This window comes from Andrographis paniculata, unplaced genomic scaffold, assembly GCF_009805555.1.
Source record: "Andrographis paniculata isolate CXL003 unplaced genomic scaffold, ASM980555v1 Contig49END, whole genome shotgun sequence".
Taxonomy (NCBI): domain Eukaryota; kingdom Viridiplantae; phylum Streptophyta; class Magnoliopsida; order Lamiales; family Acanthaceae; genus Andrographis; species Andrographis paniculata.
Window position 1 is genome coordinate 3,452,454 of NW_026137583.1, and position 12,604 is coordinate 3,465,057.

At 35.7% G+C, this 12,604-nt stretch overlaps 3 protein-coding genes across 5 annotated transcripts; 1 reads left to right on the plus strand and 2 right to left on the minus strand.

Annotated features, from left to right (window-relative positions):
* Window positions 1-531: 531 nt before the first annotated feature.
* On the plus strand, window positions 532-4,377 carry LOC127253045 (uncharacterized). 3 transcript variants are annotated; one of them, XM_051277457.1, is made up of 6 exons: window positions 532-1,014; window positions 1,286-1,614; window positions 1,871-1,969; window positions 2,303-3,093; window positions 3,250-3,455; window positions 3,529-4,377. In XM_051277457.1, exons 4-6 carry the CDS (start codon window positions 2,385-2,387, stop codon window positions 4,354-4,356), a joined length of 1,743 nt encoding a protein of 580 aa, XP_051133414.1. In that variant the 5' UTR covers window positions 532-1,014; window positions 1,286-1,614; window positions 1,871-1,969; window positions 2,303-2,384; the 3' UTR covers window positions 4,357-4,377. The 3 variants fall into 3 exon arrangements, with proteins under 3 accessions (XP_051133414.1, XP_051133416.1, XP_051133415.1); XM_051277459.1 differs by lacking the exons at window positions 532-1,014; window positions 1,286-1,614 and adding an exon at window positions 2,073-2,187 and having other exon boundaries at window positions 1,956-1,969; XM_051277458.1 differs by lacking the exons at window positions 532-1,014; window positions 1,286-1,614 and having other exon boundaries at window positions 1,965-2,196.
* Window positions 4,378-5,851: 1,474 nt separating this feature from the next.
* On the minus strand, window positions 5,852-7,401 carry LOC127252948 (uncharacterized). Its single transcript, XM_051277333.1, has 4 exons — window positions 7,094-7,401; window positions 6,835-7,015; window positions 6,472-6,750; window positions 5,852-6,391 (listed from the first exon to the last, which is right to left on the minus strand). The coding sequence occupies exons 1-4, from the start codon at window positions 7,399-7,401 to the stop codon at window positions 6,140-6,142; spliced, it is 1,020 nt and encodes a 339-aa protein (XP_051133290.1). The 3' UTR covers window positions 5,852-6,139.
* A 2,626-nt stretch (window positions 7,402-10,027) lies between these two features.
* LOC127252949 (chitinase 5-like) lies at window positions 10,028-11,921 on the minus strand. The gene is made up of 2 exons (XM_051277335.1): window positions 11,510-11,921; window positions 10,028-10,719 (listed from the first exon to the last, which is right to left on the minus strand). Exons 1-2 carry the CDS (start codon window positions 11,919-11,921, stop codon window positions 10,313-10,315), a joined length of 819 nt encoding a protein of 272 aa, XP_051133292.1. The 3' UTR covers window positions 10,028-10,312.
* Between the last annotated feature and the right edge of the window lie 683 nt (window positions 11,922-12,604).

Genomic DNA, 12,604 nt, shown 5'->3' on the forward strand with positions numbered 1-12,604 from the left:
TTTCATGTGAAAATATTGTGTATTTTTATTGAAAATTGTACCAAGTGAATAATGTTAATTTTATTCTATTTAAAGAACAAATTCATAACATCGTAAAATCTACCCAAAATCTTTTTTATTCTATCATTTTTTTTTTCATAAATAATTTTTTTTTTAATTTATATTTAAAATTTTATCTTTTATAAAATTATTTTATGTCATAAATAAATAAATATATTTTTTAAATCTCACTACAAAATGATGATAATATTATATGTATTTTATTAAAAAATAATATTTAAAATATTTATATGCATTCTAAATTTTTATTAATTTTTTTTTTAAAAATAACTGTATCACTACTCAAATATTTATTAAAAATAATTAATTATTCTATATTTATGTTTGAAGAATAAAAATAAAAATATTGCATAAAAAACATTTTATTATTATTATTATTATAAATAAAACAATAATAAATTTATTTTTAAAAGTTAAAACTAATCCAAAAGCCTTATTAAAAAGCTAATAAAATGAAGCCATATTTTTTAAACTCCATTTACGGACAATTGGGCAAAAATCCCTCTGTCCATTTATCATTTGGGATTCAGTCCCTAAAGATAAAAACTTGCTCTGCACTCCCCCCTTTTTCCTTCTTCCTTCTTCTTCCTCCCTAATCGTATTTCTCTTCATTCTGTTTCTTTTCGCGCAAAAAATTCTTGTGAAGCCGTTGTCCTCTTCCGTGAGCTCGAAAGCCACATCCCGCACAGGTAAGCTTCTTGTCTGGTTCGATTGAAAAATTTCCTAGGGCACTCTCCGAATCCTGTTCCGGTTCCCTGTCGTCGGCAGTCGGTTGATTCGGTCGAAGAACTACCGAAGGCTGTCACCGGTTCCGTGGCCCGTATTTCTTGGTCTCCGGTGAAATTAGATGTACCAAGTGTGTTGTGTCGATTGATTCGGTCGAAGAACTACCGAAGGCTGTCACCGGTTCCCTGGCCCGTCTTTCTTGTTCTCCGGCGAAATTAGATGTACCAGGTGTGTTTTTGTATCGATATCTTAGTTGGAAAATTATTATCTGGAAGAAAATGTTTGGGTATTATCTTGGGTGATTTTGATAATAAATTTTGTTGCTATTTAGGGTTTAAGGGTAATATTTATTTTGTGAAATGGGTAATTTGTTGCTATTGAGGATCAAGACATTACTAGAATTCCGTAAGAACATATGATTTTAGTGTATTTTGTGTAAGATTATCTAATCGCCCATACGACCTAATATAGTTCATACGTTCATCGGTTGGATCGCTAGGTTCCGATGGACATGGAGCAAAGTAGTCTGAAATTATTAATTATATGTTCCTACGAAGGTGAGCATCATGTAATTCGTTTAGAAGAGGGCACCACGCTGGAGGATCTTTACCGGAATATATCGAAAAGATGGAATAAAGTGAGTATTGAGGCGGTAAAACTCCAATATATTGCACCTATTCAGAAAAGCTACGTGACGTTATTGTGTGACGATGATGTCGCAAATATGTGGAGAATGCATATCTTGTTAAAGGTAATGTTTGTGGATATGATTGCACGGTGCAGAAGCGAGCACCAGAGCGTGCCTCTCCGAAGCACGGTTGGACGCAGGTACGTTACTCATCATTTGTAATTAAGTAGTCTTTATTAAACTTTGTTATAGAATGCAGTCACAATTGTTCCTTATGAAAGAATGCAGTCTGTAAGCACTTATAATGCAGTATGTAAGAATGCAGTCTGTAAGCGCTTATAATGTCATGTTCAACACATCTAAAAACATATTGTTTATAGGTTACGTTAGTAATAATTCTTTCATGATATTGGCATACAACAATACCGTGGTATATTGTTGCGATGTTGTTTGTAGGTAGTAAGTATCCACCTCCGCGATTTTGTAGTAGCGCGGTGCAGAACGAACCACTGAAGAGATTGTAAAGATATGTAGTGGGGATATAACGTCTTGAAGGTATTTAACGATTTTCACTCCTTCTTCACACGCCACTGTCAATATCCTCTAGCAATCCGGTTTAGGTAGGTGTACCATGATCGATGCGTTGAAATTTCTGTAGCCCATGGCATTTACTGCATCACGTAGCCTGCTGCGGTGAATAGATGCAGTTGTTCTTTTAAATACCCTGGATGACACGGTAGGTAACCATAGACACCGTGGACATACTCGGTCGAGTAAGATGGGTACCCATGTTTTTCCCTTTACTCTGAAAATATCTATTACCATATAAAATTAGAACTACTTACATCTGATATAATTTTCATTCTTATTATTGTATTTGTAATGTAGGGGTGAGGCCGAATGTTCTGGATTGAACGAAGATTGCGCCGATGGTATCTTTATTCCCGACGAAAGTACTAGTCTAATTGCAATGCAGAGATGCATTGTCGGGGAAGGGCAGACATTCAAGGGACCGCAGGAGTTTAGAAAGTTACTGAAGAATTATTCTATTGCCACTCAGAAACACTTCAGGTACCAAAAGAATGATTCGAGCAAAATTATTGCGGTGTGCATCGACAAAGGCTGTGGTTGGCGTATTTATGCATCCTTCCATGCTCGTGATGCATCATTCAGCATTCGTAAGTGCAATTTACATCACACATGTACTATGAGTCTATTGCAATCAAGAGATCATCCAGCAGCCGATGCGAACTGGATTTCTGAGGTGTACAAAGATAAGATACGTTCTATGCCAGCGTATAAGGCATCCGACATCCGGGAGCATATCCAAACAGATTATGGGATTGACGTGAAATATCATAAAGCATGGCGTGGCAAAGAGAATGCGATAAGGGCAATTAATGGTGGAGGTAGAGACAGTTTCTCACAACTTCCGTGGTACTGTCATGCACTTCGGGAGTCAAATCCGGGAAGTATTATAGACTGCGAAGTTGAGCAGGCAACCAAACGTTTCCAACGCCTTTTTGTTTGTTTAGGTGCATGCCGGCTGGGTTTTTTGAGGGGTTGCAGGCCCCTACTCTTTCTTGATGGGACACATATAAAAAACAAACACAAAGGGTGTCTGCTAAGTGCAATTGCAGTGGATGGGGATGATGGGATGTTTACTTTAGCATTTTCTGGTACGTAATTTGATATTAGCTACAGTTGTCATTTTGTTAGAATGCTGGGTATAGGTGTTCGTGTATGCTGTTTTCCATGCTCTCTTTAGGCACGTATGTACCCTTATACGTTGGAAACCTTTGTAGTTATTTGTGTTCTAATTTGTTGACTTGCAGCTGTGTCTACGGAAAATGATGAAAATTGGGAGTGGTTTTGCTGGAAGCTGCGATCTGTTTTAGAATGTGAGGGACGCACGGATTGGAAACAGTACACATTCTTCTCGGATCGGCACTCGGGTTTACTAAAGTCAATCTCGTGCGTCTTTCCCGGAGCACATCATGCGTACTGTCTCCGACACTTAGTGGACAACTTCCGTACCCAGGTATATGTACGTCAATAGTAATTTGTAATGAACATCACTGGTTATGATCAGCCATAAAATGTCTTTTTTTTAGGTTATGCGGAGATACCCAATGCATAATAAGAAGCGATGGACCGCTGTCTTCAATAAGGCCGCCTATGCTCCGTTGAGGAGAGATTTCGAAAACCACATTAGTTCTGTGGTCGAATCAATGCCATTGGCCAGGGACTTCATTACCCAATCACACCCAGAATGTTGGGCAAATTCACTATTCAGAGGCACTCGTTGGGGAATAATAAATAATAACATTGCTGAGTCATGGAATAGTTGGGTGAGGTCCGCGAGGTCAATGCCATTCGTTGGGATGTTGGATACCATTAGAAGGCAAGTGATGGTAATGATGAATGAACGCCGCGAAAAGTCGGAGATAATGCACGGAAGGCTCTGTCCAAAACAGGAGAGCAAGTTGGCACTATCGTACATGGCGTCTCGACGGCTACAGTGCAGTTCATCCTCTAGAACTGTATTCGAGGTAACAGATTGTAATGAAAGATACGCAGTCGATTTGGAGGCGCGCAAATGCTCTTGTCGAGAATGGCAAATGTTCCGATTGCCCTGCAAGCATGCCTGCGCTTGCATTGAAAAATGCAGTATGTCAATTTATGATTTTTGCGATCTTTACTATAGCATTGAATGCTACAGAAAAACGTACCAGGAGCCAATAAATCCCGTACCGACGCATGATATGGACGTGATTGTTGAAATTGAGGCGGACCAAATTCACCCTCCTCCGTCGTCTGTCCAACCAGGCCGGCCAAAGAAGCGAAGGTTCGAGTCCCAGCAGGTAAAGAATGCACGAAAATGTGGTCGTTGTGGGCGTCTTGGACATAATAGAAGAAGTTGCAAGCAACGAATAGATTAGCGAACCTTTTTTTCATTGTACATCTTTTTGGCTTCCAGGAGTATATATTAAGACAGTAGGTACATATTCAATAGCTATATTGTAATTGTTTTTTGTGTCTCTAGGATGTAACCGGTTGGATCCGTCGACTTATTTGCAGTAGTAAGTGGTATGTAGCCCTCTCACGCAGGTATATGATGAAGTTGTGAAGGTTCATAGTTATATTCTGCAGGTATATTTTTCATGTACTGAGGCATTTGATTATGTAGCTCTGTAGGGACGGATGGTTAATGTAATATCTAATTGTTTTGAAAGTACATGCTATCCTATTTTTGGGTTATTACTAGGAGGTATAGTTGTTGTATTAAACTCGTCATACTAACCAACTGCATGTGTCATACAACTTAAGTATTTGTTGATGCCTTCTTTAACCATCAGCAGTAAATACATGCTATTTGAAGAAAAGAAAAAAAAAGACCGTTTCCCCAGCCACAGGTAACCAGGGCATACATAATTGCAACTGAAGTATAATGTCACGGTTGTTTTAAGTACGCAATAGCTTACAGAGGGTATATGAATAATGATTCCAACATATAGGGTTGCGGTCCGAGTAGTAACCATATTTTATTTTGTTTATACAGTATTCAAATTGTATTACCGTGTAATAACTTGGAGGCGTAGTATTGATTAAAATTCAGCACACAGCTACGTACCAGACTTCCATATGCCACACAACTATATTGTGGTTATATTATCGTGTCTATTCTATTGTGTTCTAATTCAATTAACGGGTAAGCGATGTAAGTATAATCTGTGGCCTAAAACACGTATGTCAAGATTATGGGGTTGACGAGAAACGCTACCATGGTTAAGCCAATACACTCTTACCATCAGTTCATGAATATTTTAAGAGAAAAGGCCGAGTCCCCACCCGCAGGGCACCAGAGCATTTGAAATGGTAACGGAAGTATAAAGGCTATTTCCGTAGGTACATAATAGATACTATAGGGTATTTTTAGTAATGACTCCGTTACTTATGCAACTGAGCTAAGTACCAGACTCGCTGAACGGGGTACACAGATTGCGTATGCGGGCATCTGTGTTGTAGTTGTAGGTATCGTAGTTGTAGGTATAGTAGCACTTATCTGTAACCACGTGTTGCTTAGCATTCCGCAGGAAATAGTTGATTGTAATCTAGACGTTGGCCCACACGCAATTACCAGACACCTATGTCCCGCACAAATATTTTGTTGTAATATTATCATGTTTTTTTAGTATTGTTTGTTTTAAATTAACGAGTAAGCCCTTGCAGTATCTCCGGTCGATTAAAACATGGCGTCCAGTAGGGTTTTATGAGAAACGCCGACACGGTTGAACTGATTCAAAGTGAACGCTATTTCAGTGATCAGTGCAAAAGAAATGACCAGTCCCACAAACGCAAATGACTGGAGCATGTAATATATAAATGGAAGTACATACTAGTTTTCCGTAGGCACATAAAAGCTATCAACGGGTATCACCACACAACGCAGGTATATAATGAAGATGACAAATCAATCCACATAAAAGACATTTACCAATTCCATCACCTCGATACACAATGCAATAACTTCCCAGATCAATCCAAATTGAAGACATTAAACAAATCCATCACCTCCACACAACACAATAACTTCCCAGATCAATCCAAACTGAAGACATTCAACAAATCCATCACCTCGCCACACAACGCAAAAACTTCCCAAATCAATCCAAATTCATTACATGTGTTAACCTGCCCTATTTTTCCATCGGGGTCTACGTTTCAGAAGGGGGGACCTTTCAATATCCTCGCCGCAATCGTGCCTCGGTAGCTCTTGACATCGCCGAAGTCCTCGCCGAGGACACCAACGACATTGACATCTGGACCTGCCCGCGCATAACACTCTGCGAACATGCAGACTAAAGGTCCACAGTCCAACGTTTCACCCTGGTGTCGGCATCTAATGTACTCGGGCATGTCGCTGACCATAGGCCATAGTCGTGACGCGTTCATATACAACGATAAAAATCGCGTCTGCACAAATAACGTTACTCTTTCGTTAAGGCATTCACCCTACCCATAGGCAATTAATTATGATCATTCGAAAGACGTACCAATTTCTTTGCATTCCCCTGCCCGAAGGGGTCGCGCATTGAGTTACACTCCAACACAACACGTTTGACGGTATCCAGTATGCAGAGATGCCAGTGGAACCGGGTGTGTACGGGTAGAAATATGTACCGGCACCCAGACCGGATTTTGTCCATGATTCCGGCAATCTCTTGGCCTACGGTCACTTGCAGCGAGTTGGCAAACGCGAGTACATTACCCTTATTGATGCTCGGCTTTTTCGCTCCCCTGCTTGGTCGTGATAGCGCGTCGTTCACGGCTTTCTGAAAATCGAACACAGCAATCAACGCAATAATAACAATGTGATTTGTAATACTAACCGTATAAATTCCAAACAGGATACTCACCGCTACGAACCATGGCACACAACCACACCGCACCTGCGGATTGTGTTGGAGCTGATATTCATTGCTGCATAGATGATATAGGTACGCGTCGATGACTTCGCCTTTCACAGCTTCGTCAAACAGTAGTTCTAAAACGGCATCGGCCGAGACAGACACGACGCCCTGCTGCCATACAGTGTCCCTACAACATGATAGTCGCAAACGGATAAATACATTGATTGAGAAAAATATATAAAGCCGTAAGAGTGAATAGCAATACCGGACAGCGAATGACGCGAGAAAATGTTCAATGGTGTTCGTCTCATCCTCAGATAAGGAACCCTTTCCACAGTAGCTGTCGTTATTGCGATAATGTTCAATGGTGTTCGACCAGACACTTACTTTTTTGAACTCCTCGTGGGGGATCGCGGCGGATTCGCGGTTTTTCTCACCATTTCGCTGAACAAAATGTCTTACTGCTGATCGTCGTCGAGTTCGCGAGGGACGATTTCCTTCTCGAAGAACTAGGGCTTGAACAGAGAGTGAGTGAGGGGAGTTAGGGAATGTTTCAGTTTTTAAATCGTGCATATTTTCTGTGATTTTTTTTAAAAAAAAAATCACAAAATAAGGTACGCAGTATTTAAATGGAATTATCTAATCGTATACTGGGGGTAGAGCGGGAGGTAATGTAGGTATATATTATAAAATTGGGAGTATTTATTAATCAATCGTAAGTACATGTTGCATATACAATGGTGATTGAGTAGAAAATACAAGAAGGGAGTTATAACATATCTAATCAATAAAGTAGGGACTGCAGATCAATTAATTTACAATGGGGACTGAATTGCAAGCAAAATACACTGACAGGGATTTTAGTCCAAGTCTCCCAAAATAATAAACGGAAAGGAGCTGAATTAAATCTATAAATTGAACCTAATATATAAAGTAATCATAGTTCAATTCATTACGTGGGATCCACATACAAATTTTAAATTAAATAAAAAAAAAACAAAGAAAAAAATCAATAAATTGAACCTAATGTATACAATAATCTATAGTTCAATTCATGGTTGTGGGACACAAAATACAAAATTTTCATCGAATTAGGGACACAGTATTTAAGGTAGTGTAGGCTATTAAGTTATTAATAATAAGTTATGATAATATTTTATTATTTTTTATATGTGTAGTGTTGTTTGTATTTTAAATATCTTTAGAATTATATCTTAATAAAATATATGCAATATAGATATTATTTTGTAGACAATAAAATTTTATATAATACAAATGAATAAATATATATATATATTTATTATTATCATTAATTAGTTTTATAAAAAATGAAGAGTTTTAAAGGTAATTAAAAATATTTGTTACTTGAAGAGAGATAGAAATAAAAAAAAATTGAGTGGATCCTACATGTAAAATGTTAGAAATTTAATTAAATTGATTTATATTTGTTAAATATGTTTAAGATTGATAAAGTTACCAAAAATAAAAAATGATCATATTTTACAAGACGTACCAAAAGAAAATAAGATCATCTGTTGAAAGTATAATTTTAAAAAATTAGGAAGAGACAAACAAGGACGAAAAAAAAAAAAAAAGCAGGATTATTCTGCAAATTTGCATAAATGTCATGTATATACACCTGCAAGATCATTAAGCAATGTTAAGTGACATGCGTCATTATTTCGGTATAAAATTTAAATGATAAAAAGTATCTCCTTTTATACTCCGTTCCGTCCGTTCCAAATACCATGTCCACGTTGCCGTTTCTGTCCGTCCCACATATCATATCACTTTCTTTTTTTGGAAAATAATTACACACTTTAATCTCATTTTAAATTTTTAAAATTTATTTATTTTTAATTTTAATTAAACTAATTAGTTATATTAATTTTAATTTATAATTATTTATATTATAGGATAATTATTTTCACTAATACATTCTTAATTATCTACTAATTACATCCCTCCTAAAATATCGTGTCTACGGTATAGCAGACACGGTATCTGGGACGGAGTGAGTAGTAAATTATATTTTTCTTGCCTCCGGCCCCCAAAATGATTTTTTTTTGGACTGTAAACTTAAATTATCTCTTGGTTTGGCCCTTACTTTTTTTTCTTCCTTCATTAAATTACCACTTATATTAATAAATCTTATGTAAAATTTAAAATTAGGATAAAGATATGAAAAAAATTTAAATTTGATGCTAAAAGTAAATATATAATTTTCATTTAATGGAGCGAAAATTTGTGTATAAATTATTTTTGTGCATATTTTTTTTGATAATGTAAAAGTTAGTCATAATAATTTTTTATAAAATATTTTATACTAATATTAACAAAAATACTTATACTTGACGCATAACATTTGTTCATTTTATATTTTATGATAACACAATTTCATATAAATATTATCAATGTATATATACATACTAACACAATATATACAATATAATCTTTATCTACTAACAAAACATAAATAATTCAATAAAAAATATTGGGTGTCTTTACCGGTAAGATTTTAATTTTGGGTTTTAGTTTTGAATAATAATATTTTGAATTGAAATAATTTTTTGATCTGATATAAATATGTATTGACATAATGTTTTGAATGTAAAAATTTATTTTAATGTAATATCATAAATAAAAAATAATTAATTGATTTGATATTTTTAGAAAAAAAAATTGAAATAGTAAAATAGAAAATCAAATCTACAAGTAAACACACCCATTGTTTTTTTATAGGCTGTTAATATTTTTTCAGCACCTTGCTGAATAACTATAAATTAATTATACATATTACTATTAAAAATAATTAACTTTTGCTTATTCAGCACACTTTTGAATTAAAATATTTGTGATCAATGCTTATTTTTTATATTATTGATATAATTTTTTTATAGCAAATATAAAAAATTACAAGTGAACACAACCATAGGGAAAATTGCAAAAAATATTCCACATGTATATCCCATTATCACTTTTGTCCTGTATTTATCTAGCTGGCAAAATATATCCTACATGTTTGCAAAAGTCGCTATTTCTATCCTTTGGCTGCGCGTGATCGCGCGTAAGGACGCGTGGTGTGAGTGTCACGTCACGCGTAGGCAAATGACATAAGTATCAACTTTTGTAAATACATAGGATATATTTTGCCAGCGAGATAAATACAGGACAAAAGTGATAATGGGGTATACTTGCGGGATATTTTTTGCAATTATCTCCACAACCATAGTTTACCATTGTATTTAATTTGTAATGTTTGAGTGAATTTTGTCTAAGACAAACATGACACAACACTTTCGAACACATTCTCACTCGGATCACACATAAGTTCAAACAACATAAGACATCCTAAAACACACTTAATGCTAAAAACAAACAAAAAACACAATTCTTCCCAACCCCATTTGGTCTTCGAATCGAGCCTTCGATTGACCGATTCCTTCGATAACTATTCATTCATCGAATCATTCGCTACCTCGTCTTAACACCAAAGATTGTTCCCCGGATTGACATGGAACTTATTACAATAGTTCTTGTAATAACTAACTCGCGCTGCCACCGTTTCTGAATTTGCTTCGCATTCGCGCCCATTAATGGCACGAATCGTTGCCCCAAATCCTTGTCCGGAAACTATGGCGCTATGACAATTTCTCATCCAAAACCACAGGGCTGCTTTAAAAGATATAACCGGATCTTTTGCCAAGATTCCGGGATTGTTCAGACCGTCGAATCCTATGTCATGACCGGCCGGGCCGTAGTTGTAATTCCACGATAGTTGTAATGGACCTCGCCCATAGTAACCCTTGCCTTGGACGCACGGCCATTCTCGGTTGCTCTCGTCGCAATAGTCTCCAGAAGCGCCACCGATTTCTTCTCTATAGCACATGACTACATACACAAGTGAAAATACATTTTTATTTGTCGAATTTTGTGTTTATAACATAGTGGATCGTTGTCACCACCAAAAAAATGTCTTTGTAACAATTGAAATATGAAACTGAAATCTCTATTATTTATGGTGGACTAAAGATTGTTTGAATTATAAGAATTCTACAAATCTTTTAAATAATGTAAATATCATAGTTGTAATATGTATAAAAAATGTATCTTTTAATTACTACTAATTGTTTGCAACAATATTATGTGTTGTCTGTATATTGTAGCTATAAGTATGTCACTACAAATTTTGCGATAGTGGACATAAGTTGTCGTTGGATTTATTTTTAGGGTAAATTATATCTATATCACTTGTTTAATCAAATAAATACAATTTTATGTAAATTTTTGTTACAAACATCTACGCAAAAGATGGTTGCATAAAATCTTTATATTTGTACAAAATTACAACAAAGTAACAATTTTTTTTCCTACTACAAAGTTAATTATGCAATAAAATTTAACTATATTGAACGATTATATAATATATAATTAATAATTGATTTTTCTACAAAATGATCAGTTTAAGATATACTATAATTTTTTTATCATCCAATTATATGCTCATTTTTTAGAATAAAGAAAAAGTAGAAAAAAATAATTTTTTTTAATAAAAGAAAAAACGAGAATAAATTTAGATGCAAACTTAAAAATAAAAGTAAAAATAAATTTGAATGACATAAGAAATATTATTTTACGTAGGTGATATAGTAACTATATGCATGTCTCCCACACTACTTACATCCTGTCTCTAGCGTAACATGAGCGAAGAACGCGGCAATTTCACGCTTAACATCATCGATGGAGCCCTCCGCCCCAAACCTTGGATATGAGCCGAGGGCTCGGAGAAAAGCCGACCTAGTATAGAACCCTTTTCCCTGGCAGCCCGACCCAGCCCGACCAATAATCCCATTAAAGAACGAATTGGTCACAATGCTAGAGACGGGAATCTTTTTTTTACCCGAAGAAGGTGAATTATTGCACGGCCCCGACCGACAGCCTTGGCCACAATATGTGTCACCAGTGCCGCAATAGCCATATTGGCTGCAACAGAGGTTGGCGGCGCAGCCGCAGTTCTGGCCGGAAACCCATTTTCCGGCGGCCAGAAGTAGGGCAAGAATAATGGTGTAGGTTGTGAGGGAAGATTTGGACATTTGAATTGTGGATTAGGATTATTTGTTTTGAGTGAATTAATGAGTGGTGTTATTTTTATTTTATTTATAGGGCAGAAAAATTGTGTGATCGGCTGTTAGTAGTGAGATTGGAATGTTTGTCGGAATTGTATGATTAGTTTTGGCTTTGGACAAGTCCTATGATGTGTTTGGGAATGGATTTTGTGTGCAACACTATCCTCTTACATTATATATATTTGTTATGTTAGTTTATTATTGTATGTTTTAATCCTCTCTTGACTTGGTCATGGGCCAAGAGTGGCGCCAAATTGTCTGAACAAAGAACCGTTTGAACTCGGCTCGGTTCGACTTGAACCATTTGAAAATATTATTGTAACATATTGGTTTGAATCAGGCTATAAAAATATATACATGATCTAGTTTGGTCCATAACTACTATGGCGATTCGGGCGTTCAACTCAGTACATTTGTGTTTGTTTGGGGATTTGGATTTTGAATTGAGATTTGAATAGTAAAAATTTTGAATTTAAATAGTTGTATGATGTGATATAAATAGGTGTTGATGTGATGTTTTGAATATAAAATTGATTTTTAGTATAATATAAAAAATGAAAAATAGATGTTTGATTTGATATTTTTTAGAGAAAAAATGGAATGAATAGTGGATTTAAAATTCAATCTCCCAAACAAACACACCCTCAGAA

Excerpts from the sequence above, each read along its gene's own strand:
- LOC127252949 (XM_051277335.1), bottom strand. The coding sequence starts at position 11,921 with ATGTCCAAATCTTCCCTCACAACCTACACCATTATTCTTGCCCTACTT. Across the intron at positions 10,720-11,509 it reads TGTTACGCTAGAGACAGGAT|TCATGTGCTATAGAGAAGAA; the intron begins GTAAGTAGTGTG and ends TTGTGTATGTAG.
- LOC127253045 (XM_051277457.1), top strand. The coding sequence starts at position 2,385 with ATGCAGAGATGCATTGTCGGGGAAGGGCAGACATTCAAGGGACCGCAG. Across the intron at positions 3,094-3,249 it reads GTTTACTTTAGCATTTTCTG|CTGTGTCTACGGAAAATGAT; the intron begins GTACGTAATTTG and ends GTTGACTTGCAG. Across the intron at positions 3,456-3,528 it reads TGGACAACTTCCGTACCCAG|GTTATGCGGAGATACCCAAT; the intron begins GTATATGTACGT and ends TCTTTTTTTTAG.
- LOC127252948 (XM_051277333.1), bottom strand. The coding sequence starts at position 7,401 with ATGCACGATTTAAAAACTGAAACATTCCCTAACTCCCCTCACTCACTC. Across the intron at positions 6,751-6,834 it reads GTGTGCCATGGTTCGTAGCG|AAAGCCGTGAACGACGCGCT; the intron begins GTGAGTATCCTG and ends TTCGATTTTCAG. Across the intron at positions 6,392-6,471 it reads AGGGGAATGCAAAGAAATTG|ACGCGATTTTTATCGTTGTA; the intron begins GTACGTCTTTCG and ends TTATTTGTGCAG.